The 26,283-nt window shown below is 38.4% G+C and overlaps 1 protein-coding gene across 2 annotated transcripts; it reads left to right on the top strand.

Moving 5' to 3' along the window:
* Positions 1-722: 722 nt before the first annotated feature.
* LOC126095094 (protein prenyltransferase alpha subunit repeat-containing protein 1) lies at positions 723-25,547 on the top strand. Of its 2 annotated transcripts, none has more exons than XM_049909787.1 (5): positions 723-878; positions 1,304-1,464; positions 4,479-4,688; positions 11,356-11,671; positions 24,930-25,547. In XM_049909787.1, exons 1-5 carry the CDS (start codon positions 802-804, stop codon positions 25,231-25,233), a joined length of 1,068 nt encoding a protein of 355 aa, XP_049765744.1. In that variant the 5' UTR covers positions 723-801; the 3' UTR covers positions 25,234-25,547. The 2 variants fall into 2 exon arrangements, with proteins under 2 accessions (XP_049765744.1, XP_049765745.1); XM_049909788.1 differs by having other exon boundaries at positions 11,356-11,607; positions 24,930-25,110.
* Positions 25,548-26,283: the final 736 nt, after the last annotated feature.

Here is a 26,283-nt window from a genome sequence, read left to right as displayed (position 1 = left end):
TTCTGATTTCATTTGAAGTTGACGCAGCAAAGTTTGAAATAACACACAATAATCGGAATTAATAAGTAGCGGGAATGACACAGAGGTAGCGGCATGTATTTTAAACATGTTTTGCTACGCACAGATGAGGTGTTGTTCAAAAGAATCGATCATAACAATACCGGAATAAATTCTCGCTCTGGTGTCAATGTTAGTTAATCGCTGAACTTCCAACATGAAGTTTAAATGTATAAAAATGGATCTACAATATACTGACAATGAGTTGTTATATGCAGATTGCAGATGATTTTTTTTTTATTTTGGATGCTTTGTGTCACTTCCTCACTTACAGCCATCTTGAGTTAAAAAGTTTTGAGAGTGACGGTTACGTAATGTAAGCGGTACATAACTACTGAATTATTGTGCATTGTGCACCTGCCACCATTCTGTGACAATTTAATTGAAAGACATCTAATGAGGATAGTGTCTCCCCAAAACTTATAGTACCAGTCAAAGAGCAACAACGAAGTGGTGGCTGACAAGTAATTGCATTTTCATTCATCATCTCATAGCTCACAGATGCCACACAGATAATGTTAAATGAACCAGGCACTTTAATTTAGCAATTCGTACAATGAGGTTAGAAAATTCTAACCTCCTTGAATACGTATTCTCTTTCGATTATGATCTAATCGATATATTGACATACCATGGACTTTGGACATAATACGGAGTATCTTTGATCATTAATGAGTTCAGAGTTGGATGTCTGACGGATAATGTGTGTTGTTGCCGTGTGGACAGGGATATATTTGAGACATAATGCAAGAAGATACGTTTCCTGCTGCCGAGAGGATTTTGGCGGATATTGAGAATGTGTTCAAGAGAGATCCAAAGCTGTTAGTGTGTTTCTAGTTTTTTTGGAGTTATTACAGTGATCCTAAATTGCGTTGTAAATAAACATGTTTATCGGAAATATGTAAACAAATTAAGTGTGCATCGAGGATTCTGTCAATGCTCTATTGATTTTCTATTGTTGAAAGGAATGACACGTGTATTTAAACGTAGTAAAGTAACTTTCCTATTTTTCAATTTTAACGGTGACATTAAACGCATGTAAATAAACACTGTTGTTGCGTTAATTAAGACCTAAATTACCACTGCTGTACCTAATAACTATGTGTATCTAGATCTTTCAGCTGGAGCTGTGTCTTTAATACCAGAGGTTTAGTTCTTGTTAACAGTACCCACAGATGACATTGTGTATTATAATACTTTGGCAAGTGTAGTGATGTTTAACGTTCATAATGTCCCTGTCTTGTAGGAAAGAATTCGACATAATTCCTGTTACTGTCAACCACAACAAGTCGCCGCTTCATCACGTGGAACACTGTTTAGCACTTGAATCGTGGTGTGTGCGTCATGTGTACTGCTATGCGTATCATCGCCTCCTGGATACGCGACATTTCCGGCATCGAAGAGCAGGTATTCTATTATTGCATTTCGTGACACACATACAGATCCAAGAGCAAAATAAATACCCTGCTTGCCGTTTCGCACAAGATATGGTGGATTGTCGAGATATATGTCTAACTGACCTTGGGGGTGACATTTACTGCAAACTACAGGTCAAAATATGGTTTGTGGAATATGTGAATTAATTAAATGTAACTCGACACATACTTCACTGATTGCCCACTTTAGATCAGTGGCAATTCTTGCATTTGGTTTGATGAGGTGTACTTATCTTTGAGGTATTCTCATCAATGTGTTGCAGACCCATTTGTTGTGGAATCCACAATTGTAGGATAACAGTTATTGATGGTGTCATGGTGATCTCTCTCAGTTGCCCCAAAAAATTCCATTTGTGTTTTGCTGAAAGAAGCACCATGGCTGAGCAGTCTTTGAAAATTTAGTTTAGGAATACATAATTTTCAACCTACGTGTGCACACTGACTGGCTGATCAGTAATTGTTGAGAAATTTATGAACCACACCTTTAATCTTTCTGTTAATTGCTCTTCAGTTCGTTACAATGTTATCATTTATTATTGGAACCTATAACTGTGTACTTCAATGAGAAACTTAGACATGATGGTAGTTTCCTTGTGAAGCTTGTGTGAATTATGGGAAATTTCAGTTGTGAAATTAAATTGTTAATCTATAAACAAAATAAAGAACTACATTTGAGAGATGGATGTGTGTATTTGCAAGTTGCTGAAACATAACTGACAAACATCTGCTTTTGTATGTCCCCATTAGGCTTTCTTAGTTTTACTGTTTCAGTAGTTAGTCAACTAATAACCCATTTGAAATTAATGGAGATGGGGAATAATAGCCCAAACATCTGGTAGTCTGTGATGAGTGTGCCGAAGATATACTTTGGTTCCTTCCTTAAATTAAGAGTGATAATTATTCATCTTGCTATTAAGTTGAAATTGATGTTGTGTATGTTCAGTCAACTTCAGTTTCACCTCTGAAATATAGTGCTTGGTCTAATGTGAATTTATTGTGTCTGTGACTTGTTAATCACTTGAGATAAGACAGCATAGTAATTGTCTGTAGGTGAAGCTGCATTTCTCTGCTGTGATTTAGTGACTAAGTGCTGGATCTCAGTGGTTATCATAAAATGATTCATGTAGGCCTACACATCCTAATGTGTAGAATGTTCTGACTTTGATATTGTGGGTATAAGAAATTGGTCAAACTTTTGAATGATAAGAAAATGTAAACCTTACTGAGGTGCAAAAGGACGTGTTCATGCAAATCCCAGAATTCTTTAGCAACTCTATAGATTTGCCTTTAAGGATGATCAATGTTGAAACTTTATAAAGATCCATCCGTGCTCTGTTCCCAAAGTGTATGTAGGTAATGCTTTTCTTGAGCAGCCAGGGGAAATTCTGATGGCAGGACAACTGATTAATATAGCCAATGACTTAACGATGTTTTCATTTTGATCGTGAGAGAGATGTTAGGTTTGATTGGGAGTTTGTGGAGCCAATGAATGTGAAAGTAAAAACCTGGTTGTGGTAACAAACTTATCTGTAGCATAGCCAGATGTCTCAATTAGGTTGGGACACAACAATGGCTTGTAGTTGCCAATGAGTTGAAAGCAAAAACTCTAGTTGTGGTGACAAACTGATGTGCAGCTTAACAAGAGGTCTAAGTTAGGTTGGAATGCGACAATTTGGTAGTGAGGTGGCGAGGCAAAATTTGGAAAAAGGAAACACAACACAGGCCGTGAAATCATAGGAAATTGGGTGTTTGGTGGAATTCAGCGAAGGTTGAAAAATTTTTCCTTGAGCCCGTTGAATTTAGGAAGTGGTGTTCAGGATAAGAAAAGAAATTATCCTCCCTGGGACCTTATTGTTAGTGATGGCCTCAGTTCATACAACACCCAAGGCACTGAAGGTTTTCAGCACCTTAAAGTGAACCATAGTCTGAACTTCATAGATACAGAACAACATACCATTCACACAAAGAACATGGACAGAATGTGGCAGAACATCGTAGGTGCTATTCCACGATTACACTATCTTTTTGTTGAAGCGGGTAAACTTCACCCACATGGCGAAATTGTAATGCAATAATTCTTTTGAAAAATGTTACAAGCAGACTAATGACTTTAATCCCATGCATTTCAGGAAAACAGGCACCTTTAATTTCCTCAACGTTACAGGTATGTTACAGCATCACCTTGCTTGTAACTGTACAGTTTGCACATTACAGTGAAATATTGCTTTATTTGTGTTCCGTTATTAAAATTTTGTTGTTTGTGTGTTCGTGCATTGAAAATGTTATGATAAGATTGGCTGATTACATAACGTGTAATGTGCTCTCATTCAGTGTTCTGTTTGGGTGAGGAGATCACGTGTCCTGTGCTCAGATTGTGTTACAAAAGCATATCATACAGTGCTATCTCAATTTCTCAGTTTTTCATGTTATCTTGCTGTATTTGGTGGATTTCATATTTGTACTTCCTTATTCCACAAACATGCCGTTTAGTGCTATAGCCATTAAAGAGTTATCCAAGAGACGTTTTTGTCTTGGTTTGTTGTGCTACAGTGCCTGAAAGTGCGGTACCAATATATAAAAATTCTGCCAAATTTTTTTGGTGTACATTGTTTGCACACACAACACTTGCAGGTATTTTGGTCACTATATAAGCACTGAAATGTGTGATTTTTGTAAACTCTGTGAGGTGTTATATAAATTGAGAGATATTATGTATGCGATCCATTGATGCTAATGTTACATGGTTATCTTGGAAGCTGGACAATAGAGCTGATCCCACTTATTTTTCAGTTTTGTTGAGTGTTGTGTGGAAGCTACAAATATTCAAATTTTTCTTGTGTAAAACTCTTCTAAATAGAATGCAACCTGTTATGATAAGTATAGAAACTGCAGGGAGGGAGATACTAATTTCAGTGTTAAAGATTTGGAAAGCGACATCTTATGGGGTTAATGCTTAAAGTTGTGTAACTATTTCATTCGTTGCAGATCCAGAAGTAACGTCAAGACTGCTACTTGGAGCCCTTTTACTTAATCCTGATGTGTCTACATTCTGGAACATGAGAAAAGAGTTGGTTCAGTCAGGACGTTTGGATGTTCAGTCTGAATTGCATTTCAGTGTTGTTATATTATCTCGGAAGCCAAAAAGTGCAGAAGCATTCTCATACCGCAGGTACCTGTTGGAGAAATTATTGACAAGTGAGTATAACAGTAGCCTAATTTTTGAGTCTGTTTTTCATCGTCTTCAAAGGTAAGAATCTAGAACAAGGATAGTACTGTTGCTAATTGTAGCATGTGAGATTGTTTGACCAAGACTCATTATCAGGATGGACATAAAATGGTAATTGGATCCTTCTGTCGCCCACCAGGTTCATCTCCTGATATAACCAAAAACTTTGGACAAAATCTCAGTTTGCTTGTAAAGAAGTTTCCCAAGCATAGTGTAATCATTGATGGAGACTTTAATCATCCAAAACTCAGTTGGGAAAATTACAGTTATGCTAGTGGTGGGCTTGATAAGACATCCTGTAAAACAATTCTAAATACCTTCTGTGAAAACTACCTAGAACATATAGCACAGAATCTCCCTCTTAATGGAAATATATTGGATGTAATGGCAACAAATAGACCCAACCTCTTCGAAGGTGTCCTCATCGACATGGGTATCAGTGACCATGATGTGGTTGTGGGAACAATGATTACCAGTGATTTAGGCTGAAGCAGTGAATTAAAATCTGTACTGGAAACTTGGATCTCCTGCTTACTGGGCAGATTTGCTATCAGTTGCACCACACTGGCACTCCAGCTACAATAGCTGTACAGAATACCCTATTATGTCTTGGTATTTGAACAGGCGCCACATCACTGTACCACTGACATCTGTCAAACTGATGAAAGATTTCAGTAACATGGAGAAATGTTAGGTTCATTTTTCGCATGAAACAGCAGTTTAAGGTTAAAATGACAAAATTAGTTAACACACAAATTTGGAATTGTAGCATGCTCAAAGCCACAATCATTTCATTTTCACTTGTATAAGCAATGGGAACAATATTTTTATCTTAACCACTACATGAAAAATTAACTGATATAACATTTTGCAGAACCAATAATTCAGATCGAAAGATCCTGTGCAGTAAAAATGGAAATCAGAAGGCAAGTGGATTGAAATAACAGATGGCAGCCAAAATAATACAAAGTGTGAATGATGCACGGCTGAACAGAAGACAAGTAGTATCCGTTTCTAAAAGGGGGAGGAGGGAGGGAGAGGGAAGCTTGTCTTTAATAACTGACTTTGAATCCATACATTGGCAGTGTCCATGCCAACCAGTGTGAATTCTGAAAACGTTGATCATGTGAAACGCAACTCACACTTTTGTCATACTGAAAGCTTTGGATTAAGGCAGTCAGGTAGATACAGTAGTTATTGATTTCCAAAAATCATTTGATTCAGCACCACACCTATGGTTATTGCCAAAAGTTTGATCATATGGGTTATCAAGTGAAGGACATTTTGGTAGGGGGGGACACGGCATGTTATCTTCAATGGAGAGTCATTGTCAGATGGAAAAGTAACTGTGTGTACCTCAGAGAAGTGTGTTGGAACCCTTGCTGTTCATGTTGTATGTTAATGAACTTACAGAAAATATTAATAGTAACCTCAGGCTCTTGCAGGTGATGCAGTTATCTATAATGAAGTACTGTCTGAAAGAAGCAGCATAAATATTCAGCCAGAACTCGATAAGATTTCAAAGTGGTGCAAAGATAGGCAGCTCGCTTTAAATGTTCAGAAATGTAAAATGGTGTGCTTCACAAAATGGGGGAAAAAAAGAAAAAGCATATCATCATATGAGTATCAGTGAATCACAGGTGGAATCAGCCAACTCATACAGATACCCGAGTGTAACCCTTTGTAGGTATTTGAAATTGAATTCTCACATAGACACAGTTGTTGGTGAAGCTGGTGGTAGACTTTGATTTATTCATAGAATACTGGAGAAGTGCAATCAATCTACAAAGGAGACTGCTTATGTATCACTTATGACACACTCTAGAATATTGCTCAAGTGTGTGGGTCGTTCGCATAGAGATCATAAGGAGAAGATTATAATATTTACAACACACACAGGCAGATATGAAGAAGTCCTCCCAAACACTTAAACACCTCAGTTCCATGAAAAAGAACGCAATGATCCAGAATTCTTAAATTTCTATCATACATACAAAAAGATCTATAGGAATGTGCTGGTTGCTGCAAAAAAGTCATTTAATGACAAAATAATATGTAATGCAGAGAATAAAAGCAAAGCAGTCTGAGATGCTATAAAAAAGGAAACGGGGAGAGGCAGACAAATGCAGAATAATATACTGCTAAGGGAGGGGGGAAAAGTAATAAATTATCCACAGCACTTAGCAAAATATGTAAACGAGCATTTTTCAAGTATTGCAGAGAAGTTACAGCAAAAATTCCCCCAAACAAATATAACACCTGTAAATAATTTTGCACTAAATACAATGATGTTACTTCCAACCACAGAAAATGAAGTCAGTAAAACAATTCAAATACTAAAAAATAAAAAGTCAGTAGGCTTAGATGAAGTACCAATGTGTATACTGAAACAATGCATAGGGACTATACGAGGCCCCTTAACAAATATAATAAATGAATCCTTCACATTAGGGACACTTCCAGAGCAGTTAAAACGGGCAAGAGTTGTACTTTTGCGTAAGAAAGGTAATGCAGAAGACAGAAAATTACCGGTCCATTTCCCTGCTGTGTCAGCATTCTCAAAAATAATAGAAGCAGTTATGAAAGACAGATTAATGAATTACCTGAATAAATACAATCTTTTAAGCGAATCACGGTTTGGTTTCCGAAGTGGCAAAAATACGAAGTCAGCCACAGTCCAGTCCAGTTGATGGTGCAGTTGTGAAAAAGTCACACTGCTGTAGTGGCAGTGGTGCGGCTCCTGCCCAACTGGGTTGGTGTGAAATATAGCACCCATCCAGCCTTAGCAGAATTTTTGCAGACTACCCAGTTGTTGTAGTTTTTCTCTGCATGCAAGATGTGGTTGCCTGTATTATAATGATGTCTTTCCCCAGTGTTTTCACCAGGGTCACATAGCACATGTTCTCAGACCCAGACAAGCTGTCAACAGTTGAGCGCACCAACAAAAATAAATGTCATTAGAGTCCGGGGTAGCACCATGCCACTTTACGCTGTCACCATTGGTTCACGTTATTGCCACTTCATTCCTTTTTTATACTGGACCCTCACTCTCGATTACTGATCAGCCTACAAATCTCTATCTTTGTGCTAAGGCCCAAGCACTCAGAAGAGATGACAGTAGCCATATGTGTGTCAGTTACGCTTGTCTGACTGTGTGTGTGTGTGTTTTCTACTTCAGATGGAGGACATGGCCTGAAAGCTGAACATTTCTAGCTTTCTCTATCATTGTGCCTGTCCGTGACTCATTGCTTCCTCTATGTTGTGAGTAGTTATCTATCCTTTCCGTGTTGCTGGTACTTGTTGTGTGTGACTTCATACATGACAACGCAACAGTAAGGAGAGGTGGGCTACAGAGTAGAGCGGCAACTGTCATGGTAGGAAAGTTGGAAGGAGTAGACATGATTATTAAACATATTAACACAGTAAACATAAGATTTACTTAGCTTGTATTTCTTCAAGTGTACAAAGACTCATTACAAATAATGCAGCAAGAAACAGAGTCCAGCTATACAACACGAACAATGATGAGGCTCTCTGAACTAAGCACTAACCACAGTGTTGTAGTGAAGGGGCTTCGAGTGTGCGTGGGTTGAGTGGCTGCCTCCAGCCATTCTGTGGCTGCAGAGGGCACTCATAGTACAGAGCCACTGCGGGTGTGGCTCAGGGGGGCATGCTCCATTGGTTCCACCAGTTCCGTGTGACTGCTCTCGGTGTCTGATGAGAACTTACAATTCCGTTGTCAACTTGATGACAATGGGGTGGTATTGATATTGATACCACATTACCTGTTTCAGATTGCTATTAATTCTGTGATTTATTTTAGGTTAGCCTCAGGATTAATTATTCAGCAGAGGCACAGCCACCTGTATCCTGTATAGTTCAAGAGGCAGCTAGCGATTGTTGTTTGCTTATTTTCTGTCATACGCTTCACTGTGGTAGATGTTGGGAGACAAGAATTGACTAAATTTTCGTAACCCCTGGACCAGCAATTAGTTTAACTTTTAGCTAATGTGATAGTTCTTGAGTTTAAAGCTCTCGTGTCTCCAGCTGGGGGTCAGTTTTAAAATACCACAATGCTTCTAAGGGTGTCATACTCATCATCTTCTGGTGAGGTGTCAAGATATTGCAGTTGTCGTAATATTCATGCTAGCGGCACACCACCTCCATCTGGCTACAGGTGGATATTTGCTGTGTGGCGAGTGGGTGTGATGGCGAATCATGTTGGAGTGGTGGAGTTAGTAGGTGCAGCGGGGCTGTGTTCGAATCTCCGACTGCGCATTCCAGGTGATTCTTGCCTGCTGGATAGTGTTAGGTGCTCTCTTATTGTATTGCCACCAGTACGGGATTCCATGTCAAACAATATTGGTATAAAACTTCCTGGCAGATTAAAACTGTGTGCCCGACCAAGACTCGAACTCGGGACCTTTGCCTCTCGCGGGCAAGTGCTCTACCATCTGAGCTACCAAAGCACGACTCACGCCCGGTCCTCACAGCTTTACTTCTGCCAGTATCTTGTCTCCTACCTTCCAAACTTTACAGAAGATCTCCTGCGAACCTTGCAGAACTAGCACTCCTGAAAGAAAGGATACTGCGGAGGCATGACTTAGCCACAGCCTGGGGGATGTTTCCAGAATGAGATTTTCACTCTGCAGGGGAGTGTGCGCTGATATGAAACTTCCTGGCAGATTAAAACTGTATATTGGTATACTTTTTTTCTACTGACCAGATTCTTGTGAATAACGACTCACAGGCTTAGATTAGAGTAGGATGGAGAAGGAAAGCAGCCATGCACTGTTGAAGAAACCATCCCTGCATTTGCCTTAAGTGATTTAGGGAAATATAAATCAAGTTGGCCGTACATGTGTTTGACCAGTCATCCTCCCAAATGCGAGTGCAGTGCGCTAACCACTGCACTAGCCCGTTTGGTCAATCCACAAGGAAGGGGTACCTCTGTGGCCAATACTGAGCACCATTAACTTGCACAACTTTGGACTGGTCAGATACCCGGCAATGCTTCTAAAACCCACTATGGGTACACAGCAGTCACCACATGAAGAATTTGCCTGATGTCATGAAAGTGCTTAAGGACATGCGACTACAAAGGGATGAATTGCTCAAGAGTGTTGACATTTTATCGCTCTTCACAAAAGTAGCACCTCAAGACTCCTTAGCACTCCTTACTTGACATTTTGATCTGCAAATAGTTATGCTTTTTGATCATGCGTTGAATACCATCACCTTCAAGTGCAGTGGAGATTGTATGAACAGATTGGATGTAGCAGCCATGGAACCCTCACTGGCTCGTGGGATTTCAAATCCCTACATGAAATGCTGAGGAAATGGCCCTTTAAAACCCTCGCCAAAAGCTCAAGCACTCTTCCGCTGTGTTGAGAGTACTTTCATGGTGTGGGAGAATAGCCGACAGGTGCTGGACGAGTTTATGGACCACCTTAACAGCATTCATGAAAACATTATACTCACTATTATTCAGTAGTTGTCTCCATTTCTTGCGTGTGATAATAATAATAATAATAATAATAATAATAATAATAATAAAGACAGATGACACACTAGGCCATGCAGCATGTAGAAAAAAAGACTCACACAGGCATGTATTCAATGAGCTGCCACAATCAGTCATAACATCGGACATCGCTAGCCATTCTAGTGCATAAGGTATGCATCATCTGCAATAAGGAAAGCCTTTCAGCCAAACTACTGCACCAGTACAGTGAAGCAGAGATGAGTAGAGCATTCAAGAAGAGAAAAATGCAGCCACCTGGGAAGAGAATGAAGAAGACAAAAGACTCACATTCCTCTAAGCCAAAACTGTGAGGCTTCTTGAAAAATCCAACATAAAGAACTGTCTTCTGACCACCAGTTTGAATTTAAGAGTATCTCAGCTCTGGAAAGACGTAGTAAAACTGAATGTATCTGGGACCTACAGCATCTCTTGTGAATGTTGCCACCAGTACAGTGGGCAAATGCAGAAATGTGTCTCTCAGCTCTGCAAGGACCACATCCAGCATGTTCAGCTGGGACACACAGAAGAAATCAGCAATAGCAGAGCAGAGCATAAAGGAAGACCTAGATTTTTACTTTCAGAACTCTAATGTGCTTTGCTGAGCAGCCGGCTTTGGGACAGTATTAATAGGTATCCACAGAAATAAAGATTTGTAACAATTTGGTCAATAGGAGTGAAGGACACAAACTTAGTTCAGCTTGGAATCCTATGCTACCAGCAAAATGAAGAGAGCACCTCTGCATCATCCAGCATGTAATACTCAAATGGACTGCATAGACAAAAATTTGAAAGCAGCCTCCAGTGCACTGTAACCTCACCCTCCTCCCCACCCACCAGCTGGTGGAGACATTGCACTATTAGTATAAATGTTACATCACCAGCAATATCTTGACACTTTTTCAGAAACTTCTTAACAAATCATGGCCTTTTAGCACTACTGCCAGGTTGGAAACCCAAGAACTTTTCATCAGTATTATATGCCAGGAAGTCTACATTCACACACATTGTTTTTAGTGTTAGGATTGCTATAAACAGCAGGTTTTTTGTACAATACAATAAACTTTTATTTTAAATACCATTTAATTTGTGACACAAATAATTTCATTCCACAGCAGGTGCAGACAAGATACACTTACTGGAAGAGGAGTTGCAAGTGTGTGCAGTGGCAGCAGATCGATACGCTGGAAATTACCATGCCTGGCAACACCGAACATGGAGTATGATGAGACTTGCAGAAACTGATCAGTTATGGTTGAAGGAGTGGCAGTGGTCAGAAGGCTGGATGTCTCTTCACATATCTGATTACAGTGGATTACATTATAGACAGTTTTTGCTGCGTCACTTGCTTGGAGATGGAAACGCAGGTATTGCAGCATGTACGGAAATAATCACTTCTGAACTGGAAAGCAGTACAGATCTTATTACAAGGTATGTTGCACTTGATTTTGTGTGGAGAGAGTAAAATGGCCACATAAGTGTTTTTATTTGACTCTAAACCTGAATTCATAGGAGGGGTAATGCACAATAAATCTCAAATTATATCATTACTGTATCACTGTGGTGATTTATCTATCAAATAAACTGATTTTGCGTTGGGTGAAAACACTGTCCCCTGTGTTCATTTTTGTGCATCATTGAGCAGAAATATGGATGATTTCTCTGTTGCTGACATTACCAAGCATGAAGGTTTGCTTTGATTGACCTTTCTTCAGAGAGGTAGAACTAGAATTGGCATAATTCAGGGTAGATTGTGCAGTACTCCATATTTGGCTAGCTTATGTTTGAGTGATATTTTTGATAATAGCTCAGGAAGTTGCAGGAATATAGCAGGAGAATTTTTTCGGATGTATACTGAACCTGTGATGGAGTAAAATTGTTTCAGTATTTCTCGTCATGCTACCCAATATTCTTATTGTTATACAACAAATGTGCTAAGTGAGTATTTTGTTTTTGCTTAAACAAGCAACACATTTTTGGAGTTTTATTAATCAGGAAGATTCAGGCATTAACATTTGGTGCTGGAAAAGCTGATTTCAGTGAGACAATCTCAGTGATATAGCTGTTTGTAGGTCTGACCAGAAACAACATAGTAAAAATGCATTGGAAATTGGGTTCCAGCTCTCAGTTGATATAAGACTATAGAGCGACAAGTTAAGTTTTTATCTTTTCGGTTTTTTCCTCGTAGGCTATTTACTAAATTTCATGTGTGTTCTTCTGTTTAAGAGGTTTAATCTCGCATTTTTGTAAGTGTAAATTCATTCAGTCTGTAGCACTGTAGTTCCTCACTGAACAGTCAGGTACATAGCTCGTAAATGCATCAAGTTTTGTGACACATCAGAAGGGTAGCAAGTTGCAGTTCTAGAATTCTATCTGCCTGTACAGTCTACTACTTCATTAGTCTTGCTATGATGGTTAGGATGTGTGCATGCTGTGTGTGGATGCAGGAGGAGTTGGCTGCAGTTTGCGAACAGCTGAATGCTGTTTTGACTATGATCAGTTACCTTCAGACTGATGCCTGGGGGTGTAGCAGCGGTGGAGAATCTGGCGTGTTGCATGGGACCCTCAGGTGTTGCTTGTTTTGCCCACAAGCTCTGCTCTGCTTCCGAGGCACCTCATGTGGTGAATCTGTCCTCACAGCAGAGTGAGTGGTGGGTGGTAATGCGTTTGCATAACTCGAGGCAGAGGAATAATGTGAAGACTGGCTGCCTGGCCTAGGTCATTCACCCTGTAAATGGACAGGTCACTCCTTCAGTGGGGTCCAAGTAGGCACAAGAGGGGAGAGGTTTACTAGTTATTGGGAGCTCCAATGTTAGGTGCATTATGGAGCCGCTTAGGCAGAAAGCATTCAGGGTTGGAAAGAAAGCCAATGTAAACTAAATATGTCTGATGGGGGGCCTCACTGAGGTGTGGAGGCAGCCTTGCCTGCACCTATTGAGCATGCAGGGTGTAGTCGTCTGCAAGTTATGACTCACATTGCCACCAATGATGCCTTTCATGTAGTTTCTGAGGCCATCCTTGGTTTTTATGGGTGGCTGGCAGAGGTGATGAAGACTGCTGACCTTGCATGCAGTGTGCAAGTAGAGTTAGCAATTTGCAGCATTGTTTCCAGAGTTGACCAGGATCCTTTGGTTTGAAACCGAATGGAGAGTCTCGACCAAAGTCTTTGTCGACTCTGTGACAGTCTTTGCTGCAGATTTCTAGGCCTGCGTTATCGTATGGCGATTTGTAGGACTCCTCTTGATAGGTCAGAGGTGCACTACATAAAGCAAGCAGCTACTCCAGTAGCAGAGTACTTTGGAGTGCACATGAGGATTTTTTAGGCTAGGTGGTAGTTTGAAGTGCTCTGATTAACACTCACCAGTCATTATGCAGCAAGGGAGGTCAAATGGAATTCAGAAAAAAAGACACTTCAATGGTCATAATTTTGTCAGTAAACTGTCAAAGTATTCATAATAAAGTTCCCGAATTTATTGTCCTCCAGGAAAGTTCTCACCAGGACAGAGAACTGACTGAAAACCGGAGTGGAAAGCTCTGAGACATTTAGCGAGTCATGGAACGTATATTAGAAAGATAGATTAGAGACTATAAGATGGGCAGCATTTGCTGCAGTTGACAAAAATATTGTCACTATTGAGATCGAAGTTGAGTGTGACAGAGAAGTTATCTCGTCACATATAACAGGTGTAGGTGACACCAATTTACTTGTTGGGTGTTGTAACTGGTCACCCGATTTCACTGTGCAGTTTCTAGAGTCATTGAAAGAAAGTCTACCATTAGTAGTGGGTAAATCCCAGATTGTGCAGTACTAGTTGGAGGCAACTTTAACCTACTGAGTATAGACTGGGATCTCTATGGATTCATTGCTGGGTGTACAGACACAGTCATGTGAAATACTTTTGAACAGAGTTTTCTGAAAACCACCTTGAACAGCTAGCTTGGCAGTCCACATGCAATGGAAGTATCTTAGACCTTGTTGCTACAAATCAGCAGGACTTTATTGATAATGTCAGTATAGAAAAGGGGATTAGTGATCATGATGTCATTACAGCATATTACGAAAGTTAATAAATCAGTCCAAAAGGCTAGGAGGGTGTTTCTTCTAGATAGAGTAGGTAAGCAATTGTTAGCATCTCACTTATACAGTGAATTGATTTCGCTTAGTTCCAGTAAGATGGTTGTAGAGGAATTATGGGCAAAGTGGTTTAATAAGGAGATAGAGAAACTGCGGGGGAAGCAGAGGTTGTTGCACTCTCGGTTCAAAAGATCTATGCATGAAGCATACAACTACTACCACTGTTGCACCTTAGCTAAAAATTTGGCAGAGAACCCGAGAAAATTCTAGTCTTATGTAAAATCACTAAGTGGGTCTAAGGCTTCCATTTAATACCTTGTTGACGAGTCTGGTGTGGCAGTTGAAGATAGCAAAACAAAAGTTGAAGTTTTAAATTTCGTGTTCAAGAAATCATTCAAACAGGAGAATCACACAAACATACCATTATTTGACCATCAGACACACTACTGTATGGACGATATAGCAATAAGCATCCCTGGTGTGGAGAAGCAGTTGAAAGATTTAAAAGCAAATAAATCACAGGGTCCGTATGGACTCCAGTTCGATTTTATAAAGAGTACTCTACAGCATTGGCCCCTTACCTGGCCTGCATTTATTGTGAATCTCTCGCCCAGCACAACGTCCCAAGCAACTGGAAAAATGTGCTGATGTCTCCAATATATAAGAAGAGTGAAAGAACAGACCTGCAAAAATACAGACCCATATTCCTAACTTCAATTTGCTGCAGAATTCTTGAACATATACTCAGTTCGAATATAATAAACTTTCTTGAGACTGAGAAGCTTATGTCCACAAATCATCAGCTTGCCCTTTTCTCACATGATATATTGTGAACAAGGGATGGAGGGTGACGGAAAAATTCCATATTTTTAGATTACCATAAAGCATTTGAGAAGGTGCCCCCATTGCAGGCTGTTAATGAAGGTACGAGCATACGGAATAAGTTTACAGATATTGAGTGGCTCGAAGACTTCTTAAGTAATAGACCCCAGTATGTTGTCAGTTCGCCTTCCCCACCACAGTTCTCACATTCTCATTCCATTTCACATTGCTTTGCAACATTAAGCCTAGATATTTAAACGACTTGATTGTGTCAAGCTGGACACTAGTAATGCTGTATCCAAACATTACATGCTTGTTCTTTCTACTCATCCACATTAAATTACAGTGTATCCAGATTTAGAGCTAGCTGCCATTCAGCACAACCACTGGAAATTTCATCTAATTTGTCTTGTATGCTCCTACAGTCACTCAACTTCGACACCTTGCCATACACCATGGCATCATCAGCAAACAACATATATCAATTATTTGCTAGAGGTATTCTAATCTCTGTCTTCCTCTGAAGTTGTTGCCCTCTACAGCTCCATCAAGCACCATGGCAATCATTCCCTGATGTCTTAACAGATGTCCTATCATCCTGTCCCTTCTCCTTGTCGGTGTTTTCCACATATTCCTTTCTTTTCCAATTATGCACAGAATCACCTCATTTACCTTATCTGTCCACCTAATTTTCAACATTCATCTTTACCACCACATCTCAAATGCTTGGATTTTCTTCTGTTCCAGTTTTCCCATAGTCCATGTTTCTCTACCATACAAAGCTGTGCTCCAAACGTACATTCTCAGAAATTTCTTCCTCAAATCAAATTCTGTGTTTGCTGTTAGTAGACTTCTCTTGGCCAAGGATGCTGTCATTGGTTATTTTGCTGCCTACATAGTAGAATTCCGTAACTTCACCTACTTCGTGGCCATCAGCCTTGATGTTAAGTTTTTCACTGTCCTCGTTTCTGCTACTTCTCATTATTTTCGTCTTCGATTTACTCTCTATCCATATTCTGTACTCATTAAACTGTTCATTCCTTTCAGGAGATCATGTAATTAGTCTTCACTTTCACTCAGGATAGCAATGTCATCGGCAAATCGTATCATTGATATCCTTCCACCATGAATTTTAATTCCACTCTTGAACTTTTCTTTCATTTCCATTATTGCTTCTTCGATGTACAGATTGAAGAGTAGGGGTGAAGGACTACATCCCTGTCTTACACCCTTTTTAATTCGAGCACTTTATTCTTTGTTGTCCACCCTAATTATTCCCTCTTGATTCGTGTACATATTGTATATTACCCGTGTCTCCCTATAGCTTAGTCCTATTTTTCTCATAATTTCGAACATCTTGCATCATTTTACATTGTTGAATGCTTTTTCAAGGTCGACAAATCCTATACTGTATGTTGATTTTTCTTTAGTCGTGCTTCCATTATCAACCGGAATGTCAGAATTACCTATCTGGTGCCTTTACCTTTCGTAAAGCCAAGCTGATCATCATCTAACACATCCTCAATTCTCTTCTCCATTCTTCTGTATATTATTATTTTAAGTAACTTTGATGTGTGAGCTGTTAAGCTGATTGTGGGATAATTCTCGCACATGTCAGCTCTTGCAGTCTTCGGAATTGTGTGGATGATATTTTTCTGAAAGTCAGATGGTGTGTCACCAGACTCAAACATTCTACACACCAACACAAAGTCATTTTGTTGCCACGTCTCCCAATGATTTTAAAAATTCTGTTGGAATGTTATCTGTCCCTTCTGTCTTAATTGATCTTAAGTCCTCCAGAGCTCTGTTAAATTCTGATTCTAATACTGGATCCCTTTCAAACTACCACCAGTGAAATAAGTGCCAGATACATGGTGTCAGATTATACCACACGATGCATTCAAACTCCACAGTCGTTTGAACACTTTGTGAGGCCAATGCAAGTTTGTCATTGACAGTAATTCTTACAATTAACACATTACAGTAACATATATCTACTGTCATAAATAGGTTTTTATCTGTCAAATCATTTTATTGCGGGATAACTCTGCGGCAGTAATTCACACTATGTTGAAAATCGATGCATGTATTGCTTGCTGTAATGAAGTGAGGAAGGTATAGGGGTGCTGATGAGGAATATGTAGAGCATTTCATCAACTGATACCAACTTTCTTTGTATTTGTTGAGAACTGATAATCACATTCATTGTACTAGCTGCATAAAATGTCATTTCATCTGTTTTGTTTGTGACATTCTTCCATTGGTTGTGCTTGTTGGGGTAAAACTCAATTTTGTGAAGCATTTTGCTGCTATTAATAAAGATGGAATGAATAATATGCCATCTAGCGAGGCACTAAGCTGCGCATGTGATTTCATCTTATTCCATATTATTAAGTAATATTGACTCATAAATGACAACATATATATACATAACATGTGTAGACAGTGGTTCCACTGCAAATCAATGAAACCTTTGAAAGGGAAAATATGACAAAAAAACAATTTCTCATAGTGGTGATGCAGTGGTAACAGGCCTAACAAAAAAGTTGGTAGTTTCAGACTTGTATGCTTGAGGCGCTGGTGCAGACTAGTAAATGTTAGATGTGTCATGTAATACAAGCTTTACAGATTTTCTTTCTTTATGTTGTTATGGGGTTCTAACGTCCTGACGACTTAAAGTGTGAGTGTGGACCTGGATTATTTCGGCTTATTCCCCCAAAGCACCTTTCGCTTCTTTACGAGGTGACTTACTTTGAGTTTGGAGCCACTCTTCTTTACTGAATGGCTGGCTGCTGGAAACCCTCTTGACTTCTTCTCCATCGAATAACGCTGGGTCCAGGAATTTTAGACTCTTTCTACTTATGAAATAAGTAGACATACAAACTTTGCTTTTCATCAACTAATGATGTATTTGACTTTCGTACACAATGAAAATCTCACTTTCCACATGAATATGTAACTTCCTGCTAGTCTCTCGTACAGTTGGATGTTAGAAACAAATAGAGTTACAGTTAAAAGAAAGTTGGCTTGGATACCATGGCCTTTCTTAACATGAATCATAAAATGAGTCTTGCCTCTAACAAGGTTGCGTAAGGAGACCACAAGAGTACTTTTTCAACTGTTCTTGTTTTAATAACATTAGTCAATGACGCAATAAGCATAGAGCTGCATATAAACTCCGTGGTTCTTCCTTACACACTCACTAAAACATCTATGGATTGCCCGACAGGTACTTGTCGGTGCTGTCCGACCGCTGCGTCTACTTTCATCCCGTGACAGATTTTAAACCCGCACACACAAACATGTGATGTGCAGTAGGTAGGATTCTACCATCCCACACTCATATCCAGAATGTCGTGTGTTTGAGATGGTAGAAGGCTGAATAGTTCTAGAATTTACACAGAAATTCTTGAATCACTGCAGGTTTTCTACTTTTACTTAACTGTGTAACAGTGAAAGTACTACCAAATACACGAACGCATTTGAAGGAAAGTGTTTATTTTATTTTGTAGCCCCTGTACTTTGAGTTGGTCAGAATTACTGCCCAGCAACACGGTTCAACAGTGTGTGGCATTGTAACAAATAACCATTATGCAGTGAAAGCCACTTGTTTCAACTTGATCAGTGTGGTGCATGAGTTGAGAAATGATGAACGAAGAAGCTTCTTCTGTCCCATCCATATCTACGACACCATCGTCACAGTATTAAGTGAGAAGAACTATTATAAATATCGCACAGTGTTGTGAATGGAAGAAAACATAAACGGGAGAGTACATTTTAAAAAAAGGTGAATAATTACTTGATAGTGATGATTGTATAAACACTGCAAAATGAGGCACAATTACAAATGTCTAAAATGTTATGTGTGTCCTCCTTTTTGAATAATTGTGTTACAACAGCCTTGATTTAATTTCATTACTGCTCAGTGTCACCACTCTGTTCAATGAAATGGCCATGCAAGCATTAACAAGCTACAGATCTATTAATAGGAGATTGCAGAGTACCCCATATTGAAACTGACACCTAGCTTTAACTTCTTTATTCATATTATTATGACAGTCTGTTGCTGTTGAGCAGTCTTTCAGTCCCAGAGATCGGTTCGATACATATCGGCACAACTCATTACTTTTTGTGACTATGAAGTCTTGTTTTCTCTGGATCACGGGGTCCCGGTTTCGATTCCTGGCCGAGTTGGAGATTTTTCTCTGCCCAGGGACTGGGTGTTTGTGTTGTTCTCATCATTCATGCCAGTGGATAGAGTGGACTGTGGAGAGAGGGGGGAAAAAATGGTCTGTGTAAAAGTAGGGACTTTGTACGGCCGCTGATGACTGCACAGTTGAGCGCCCCACAACCCGATCATCTTCATCATCATCATCATCATCATCATCATCATCTTGTTTTCTGCTGTTACCAACCACAATGATCTAACAGTTGGTATAGTCTGTGTTACAACAGATTTAACATAATTTTGGAAATTGTGCTAAACTGAATATGAATGTATCTGTAAAATGCTTCTACAGAACTTATTACTTCCCTGTATTTCTACCATAGCGGCCAGACTTTGAAGCAATGAATTCTTCTGTCACCCAGTATCACCAACCAGCTTCCTCAGATCCCCGCTTCATTTTACAGCTCAACGAATATAAAACATTTACAAATCATTCTGTAAACTTTGGATCAGCAATGGGTATTATGTGTGTAACATGTAGATTCCTCTCTGAATATTTGAATGCTATTTGAAATATCACAGATGGTTTAAACTGATAATATATCTGTTTGGGTATGGCATCAGTAAAATTTTAAAAAATCAAGGTTTTTAAATAAAATTTAAGGTTTTCCTGATTTTGAAAATTCCTGGCTTTTCCAGGTTCGCTGGACACCCTAACTGAGATACAGGGAGCAACTTAGTCTTTTAAATGGAGCTGTGTAATTTTTTGTTTGCATGTCTGACATGAAATTATAGATCAAATACACTTGAAATGTATCGACAGTTACATGACATCGGTGCCACTCTCAACAGAAACCTGAAGAAGTCTGAAACTGCCAACTTTTTTGTTAGGACTGTTACTCGATACACCTAATTTAATATTTTTAAATTGTTTTAATTTATATTTGTGATTCATGCATTAAAGAAATAGCTTGTAATTAATTATTTATATTCCAATTATTATCAACATAAGGTTTTGAAAAAATTAACAAAAATATAATAAGAAAGCAACATGGAAAGAAATTTGCCTTGAAAAACTTGGAAAAAACCTTGAATTTGAAAGTGATCAATCACTGGACACACTGTCAGTGATAAATGAAGCTACAAAAATGAACTAGCCTTTATTTTAGGAGCCCCTGACCTCAGACTGTGTGGCTGAAAACAGATTACAAATATCTTTTAGGCAGCATTTCTTTGAAGTGAATACATTATGTGCTCTTGCTTCTATCTCCACAAAAAAGGCAGTTCTCCATGTCATTTGTCCAGGACTTGAAGCCATTGATTGTAGTAAAAATAATTACTTACTTTGCACCACATAGAAGAGACTACCGAAAATGCTCACACAAATTATTTTAGCATCCGTATCAGTTTCAGTAGAAAAACAAAAACTAAAAATAATAAAAATAAAAGACAAATTATTCCAAAGTGTATCTACAATTTTTACAGAGTTTACAATTCATTGTTACAGCCTGTATTATCACAAAAAGGCAGTTCCATGTGTTAGCTACCCAATAATTGAAGCCATTGAAAACTTAGTAGTGAAGTGGCTTGGCATCCCCTTTTTCCCATTGCCTTATAAGGCATTACAAGACTGAAAAAATACTGGTTCCGTACTTGGTTACCATCTATGTGAAGACAATGCAGAATATATGTACATGTGTTAGATAGTGATGACAATACAGAATATATAGATGTTTTCAAATTATTAGAGCAAAGACTTTTTTTTAAAAAAACTTTGCATTTATTACACATTTACATCCACATACAGATTATATTTGTACATTCAATACTTTGTATGCATGCCTTTGTCCTTAATCAACATTTTTATCCTGTTGGCATAGTTTTTATTAACTTTTCACATGTCATTTTAATATCATTGTCATGATACCAGATTTCCTCTAGTTTCTCCTTGAGATCTTGTTTGGTGGTTATTGTAAATTTCCTTATCCTGTTTGACAATAGCTCAAAAATTTCCAATTGGGTTCATATCAGGGCTATTTCCTGGCCAGGGAAACACTCAATTGCTTTTCTTCCAAGTACTTGGAAACACTTTTGGCTTTGCCCCATCAATTTACCGTATCATTGCACATACCTTAGCCCAGTCCTCACTCGTCCTCTCCTAAAGTTGTTTAGCCCACTGCAATCTTTTGGTTTTCATGGCAGGTGTGATTTTCTGTTTTTTCCTCAGTCAGCATGCCTTTAAACCACTTTCAAACAGCCTCCTCCTCACTGTTGCAGGTGAAACTTCAACACCCAAACCTTTCAGCTGATGGCTCATGTCTTTAGAAGTAAGTTTATGGTTCATTGATGCCATGTTTGTAATGTTTGTAAGTCTTCTCATTGTTCTAGGACTGATTTTTCTTTTACGTCCACACTTACCTTTCCTGTTTAGCTTGTATTCACCACCGTTCCGCCCTGAAAGTTTGATTTTGTTGACAGTTTTCTATAATATTCTCATTCTGTCAGCAATTTCTTGCTGTGTATAATGATTTTCAGCAAGAAGTGCTACTACAGCTGAATCTTTCCGAGGTGAAACATCTTTTGTCTTCCCCATAAGCTCACTTTCTTTGGAAACCCCATGATTTATTCATATAGCCAAAAACATGCAAGTTGACAAGCTATATAATGTCTTCTTAATGTAGCAAGAAGTTGATAGAATAAATAACAAGCTTTAGTACACCACGGAAACATAATAAAACATTACAGTAAACACAATTTCAGAGCGTGTACACAGTCGGCTAACACCAACACAATTTGGAGGGAAAATGAAAATGTTACCAACTGTGAAAAATTCAGTGATCTGTAAGTTGCTTGGAAGGGAAATTTTGTTGTATCAATCAAACTATTAAAACAAATCAATTATTACACTTTTTCTTCTATTTTTACACCAGAAAACTTAAAGAGTATAAAAATAATCGTTTAGTCTAATAATTTGACACTTCTGTATGTACGATAGATAAATACAAAGAACTACCATAGTTCACTAATTTTCAAAAGCTGAGTTGTCTCCATCTTACAAAGATGGATGTGGAACCTAACCTGCTGTGTCCTATATGCCAAGCAGCTGCTCATAAAGTGCTTGCCACAGAGTTTTCAGGCTGTAGCTACTGGCTCTGCCCTTTGGTATGGAAATTTGGATGCTACCGTGTTTGAGACTTATCTGTCTCAACCATGGAAGACAATCAGCATTTTTCCTACTTACAGGGAATACTAGTTAATGAGGACACTGAGGAAAGGTGATGTGGGATTAAACTCTAATTAAAACAGATTTTATTCTTGAGTGGAAATTAATTAAAGTTCTACATCCTGTCTCATCATCACTTGCTTCTTGGTAGAACAGTTCAGGTTCTGGAGCTAAAATAAAATTTCATTTAGGTCACGATCCATCATATTTGTGATTAAAGATAGCTTTTATACAGTCATCTCATTTATTTGAAGGAAGATAAGTGCTTCTACACAAAAGTAAATCGCCATGCAATGGAACCAACGTGTGTGTGTGTGTGTGTGTGTGTGTGTGTGTGTGTGTGTGTGTGTGTGTGTGTTTTTTTTTTTTCTGGTTCTTTCCTGAAAATAATTAAGACTACTACTCCCCGTGTCTTCAGTTTGTCATCACTGTGCAATTGAAAAGTTTCATCCCTGCGGCCGTTACAAGTCATGTGCGCCAATTAAAAATGACAACATCTGTACATGAGCGATATTACTGTCTTCTGCTCAAAGTAATGAGCAGTTGAACTGTAATTTGACTTGAGGTGGCAAGTGCCAAGACTATATTGTGTTTCCATAAGAGTCATTTTGCGGCTTCTATTGATCTGAATAGAAGCTGGCAAAGTGAGGCTGAGGCAGCTGTGCTCTGAGGTTTCAATTCGACTTCAGAGAGAGAGAGAGAGAGAGAGAGAGAGAGAGAGAGAGAGAGACATGTCAAAATGTGATCACATTCAAACTTAGGTCCTGGAATACTATTGTGTTATACTTTTCTCTTTGAATTTTTAATCAAGGGTAAATAAAATTGATAACCTGATAACTTTACCAGTGAGTCAGTCATTAAGAGTGACTCTAGCATCTGCAGTGATATGTATTAATTAACAAATATCTGGGTTTCTTTCTTTGTTAGTGGCTTCTCATGAGTGCACAAGTGTTCATCCTGACACATCACAAGCCTTGCTAGGTTTGTAGTGTTACAGGTGAAGGATTTAATCCTTTTTACAGATGGTTCAGATTGACAACAGGTGGAGGACTATTCAGTGTAACAGTACTCCTGACCTTGGGTCCTGTGCCACTGTTGTATGCAATGTACAGGAAGTATTGTTTTTCTCCGATAGCTTCCAGCCACTTCTGACATGTGCATCTGTATGCTACTCTCCAAACTGTTCTACTTTACAAGGTGGAGAATACACCACAACTCTCTGTATGGGCCCTAATCTTTATTTTAGTCTCATTATACTTAATTTGAAGCTGCAGAATCATTACACAGTCTACCTTGACAACAGATTCTTTAAATTTTTCCGGCAAGGTTTAGTGATAACCTTATCTTATTACATTACGCTTGTAAATTACGGTTTGTAAATGTTCCACTGTCATCTGTACAACTGCTAAACAAATTTTAAATATGGATTGATTGTTCTTGTTCCATAATTATTGACTTGACAGTAGCAATCGCTGCATTATGCGGAATGATATGCATTATTTCTCAGTAAGATTCTGTATATGAAAATGTTGCTGATATTCTAAGTAAGAGTACATCCATGATTAATCTGAGAACACCCTTTTTGACATTACAAATAAAAATTATTCAGTGAAATATAAAGAAAATGATTTAATGGAATCAATTTTCCGTGTTTGTTTCTATGTTTGAGTATTCTGCTTTATAAGAACGTCAGGTAAAGTGCATTTGATCTATAATTACATCACCTTTGGTCCCAATAGTTTAATGTAAATTACTCAGTGAAATACTGTTTTTGACATGACATTTAGGAAAATAAGAAAACCAAGGTTGATTGTTTTAAGATAAATTATGTGCATATAATAATTCCCTGAACATAAAAGTAACACAACAGTTTGTAATTGGTGAACTATTAATTTTTTTTGACCTTCAGTGTTCATTTATTTTATCAACATTTAATGTGTGTGCCTAAATAAAAATACGTTAGCACTTAAGCAGCAGCAAATATATTACTGTTGAACTCTCATATCTATGAACCTTTAGATCGCACAAAGATGGGTAATTATGTGCATGGTAGGAACTCCGAGGAAAGAAACTAGATTTGTTCATCACTTAAAATGTCTGAATAGAAATAACTTCCTTGTGTATGGTTAGTGGTTCTTTCCTAATACAGTTTTCCATCTCTCATGCAGGACTTTCCATTTGATAAGAGATTTCATTTTTTTGTACAATTTTAATTGTTAATTTAGCATGTGCAGTTGAGAAAGCATCTGCTTCATTCATTTAGAATCTTCTTTATTGCCTCACGGTTTTGTCTTACTGTTTATGTTTTAAAGCAAATAAATGTTGTTATTTATAAATGTTTACAAATGCATGTAGTAAATTTGTGCTTACACTTATGTTTCCATTTCTTTCCAAACTTCAGGTATCCAAGTCATGAGGCACTGTGGAACTATCGAAGATCAGTTTTGACGTGTGCTAAAGAATATCTCCCAAAGTTTGACTCTTATCCAGATGCTGCAGTCCTCACAGCATCTGTAAATGGGAAGTGTGTTCCTGAGAATGGTTTTGAATGTGGGACAGTTTTTAAACCTGAAGAATTTTGGAAGAGAATTGTACAACAAGAACATCATTTTGTGGAAAGGTGTAAGATGACAGACAAACAATTTGTACTTCGTCACTTACACTGGATGCTCAAAGCCCTTGGAGTTAACTTGGAAGAAGGATGAGAAGATAAGAATAATACACTAAATTCAAGTACAAAATTTAGTCCTTCTGCTCAAGACGTCCTGCACACTACAGTTGTGGGTTTGATGCTGCAGAGTCTTTAATTCACTGACCATCACTTTAGTCATTGTGAGGATTATTGTTTGTGACGTTGGAGGAGCAATGATTCACAGCTTGTTAAAAGCAGAATGGTGCCTTATTATTTTTGGTTTGATAAGAATGAGTAAATTGTACTGCAGCTGCCATGTTGCCACACAATTCAGTGGTAGCGCGCACACGTGTGCCCACCCACCCACCCACCCACACACACACACACACACACACACACACACACACACACACACACAGATAGAAAGAGGGGTGTGTGTGTGGGGGGGGGGGTTGGCGGAGGGAGGGTAGGAGGGGGGGTGATGAGAGAGAGTGATACAGAAGGGGGAAGACACCATGTCCTCTGTCCAGTTTTCCCTGTTTTTCTGTGAAAAGATGTGTATCTTAACAGTTTAATAAGTGGTGTATGTCTGTGCCATTTGTTGTTCAGTATTAAGTTTTATCTACTGAAGAATCTGTTTCTGTACCTGTCGTTGTTGTTTATGTTGTTTACTCTGAGTCAGATGTTTTGTTTATTGTTACTTTTTGGAAATTAAAGTGGTGGTCATGCTATTTTTCTTGACACTGCTTATTCATTACTCGTTTGCAGCTCAGTTACTCACCAACAAAGTCCTTTGTATGAAATTTATGGAATATCAGATATTATCCTGCATTTTTTTTTCTCCAATCAGTTTCAAGACACAATAGTAGATTCCCCTCTCACTCCTTGCCTACCCTCTTTGTGAAGAAGAACTGTGTGTGCTTGCTAAGCAGTTCTGTATCTGTTGTACGTAACTTTCCTCTATTCAGTGAAATAGTGATAAATATTAACATTTTTTCCTGGTTTTCCCATATATACATATCTCACACTTGTATTTAATTTTTCAGTTGTTTTGCCAGTTTTTGGAAACAAATTTAGTAAAATGAAGAATTTTAAGTAATTATTTTTGACACATAATTAATTA

This window comes from Schistocerca cancellata, chromosome 8, assembly GCF_023864275.1.
Source record: "Schistocerca cancellata isolate TAMUIC-IGC-003103 chromosome 8, iqSchCanc2.1, whole genome shotgun sequence".
In the NCBI taxonomy this organism is placed as follows: domain Eukaryota; kingdom Metazoa; phylum Arthropoda; class Insecta; order Orthoptera; family Acrididae; genus Schistocerca; species Schistocerca cancellata.
Note: the sequence above shows the minus strand (reverse complement) of the source record. Positions and strands in the feature narration are given on the sequence as shown.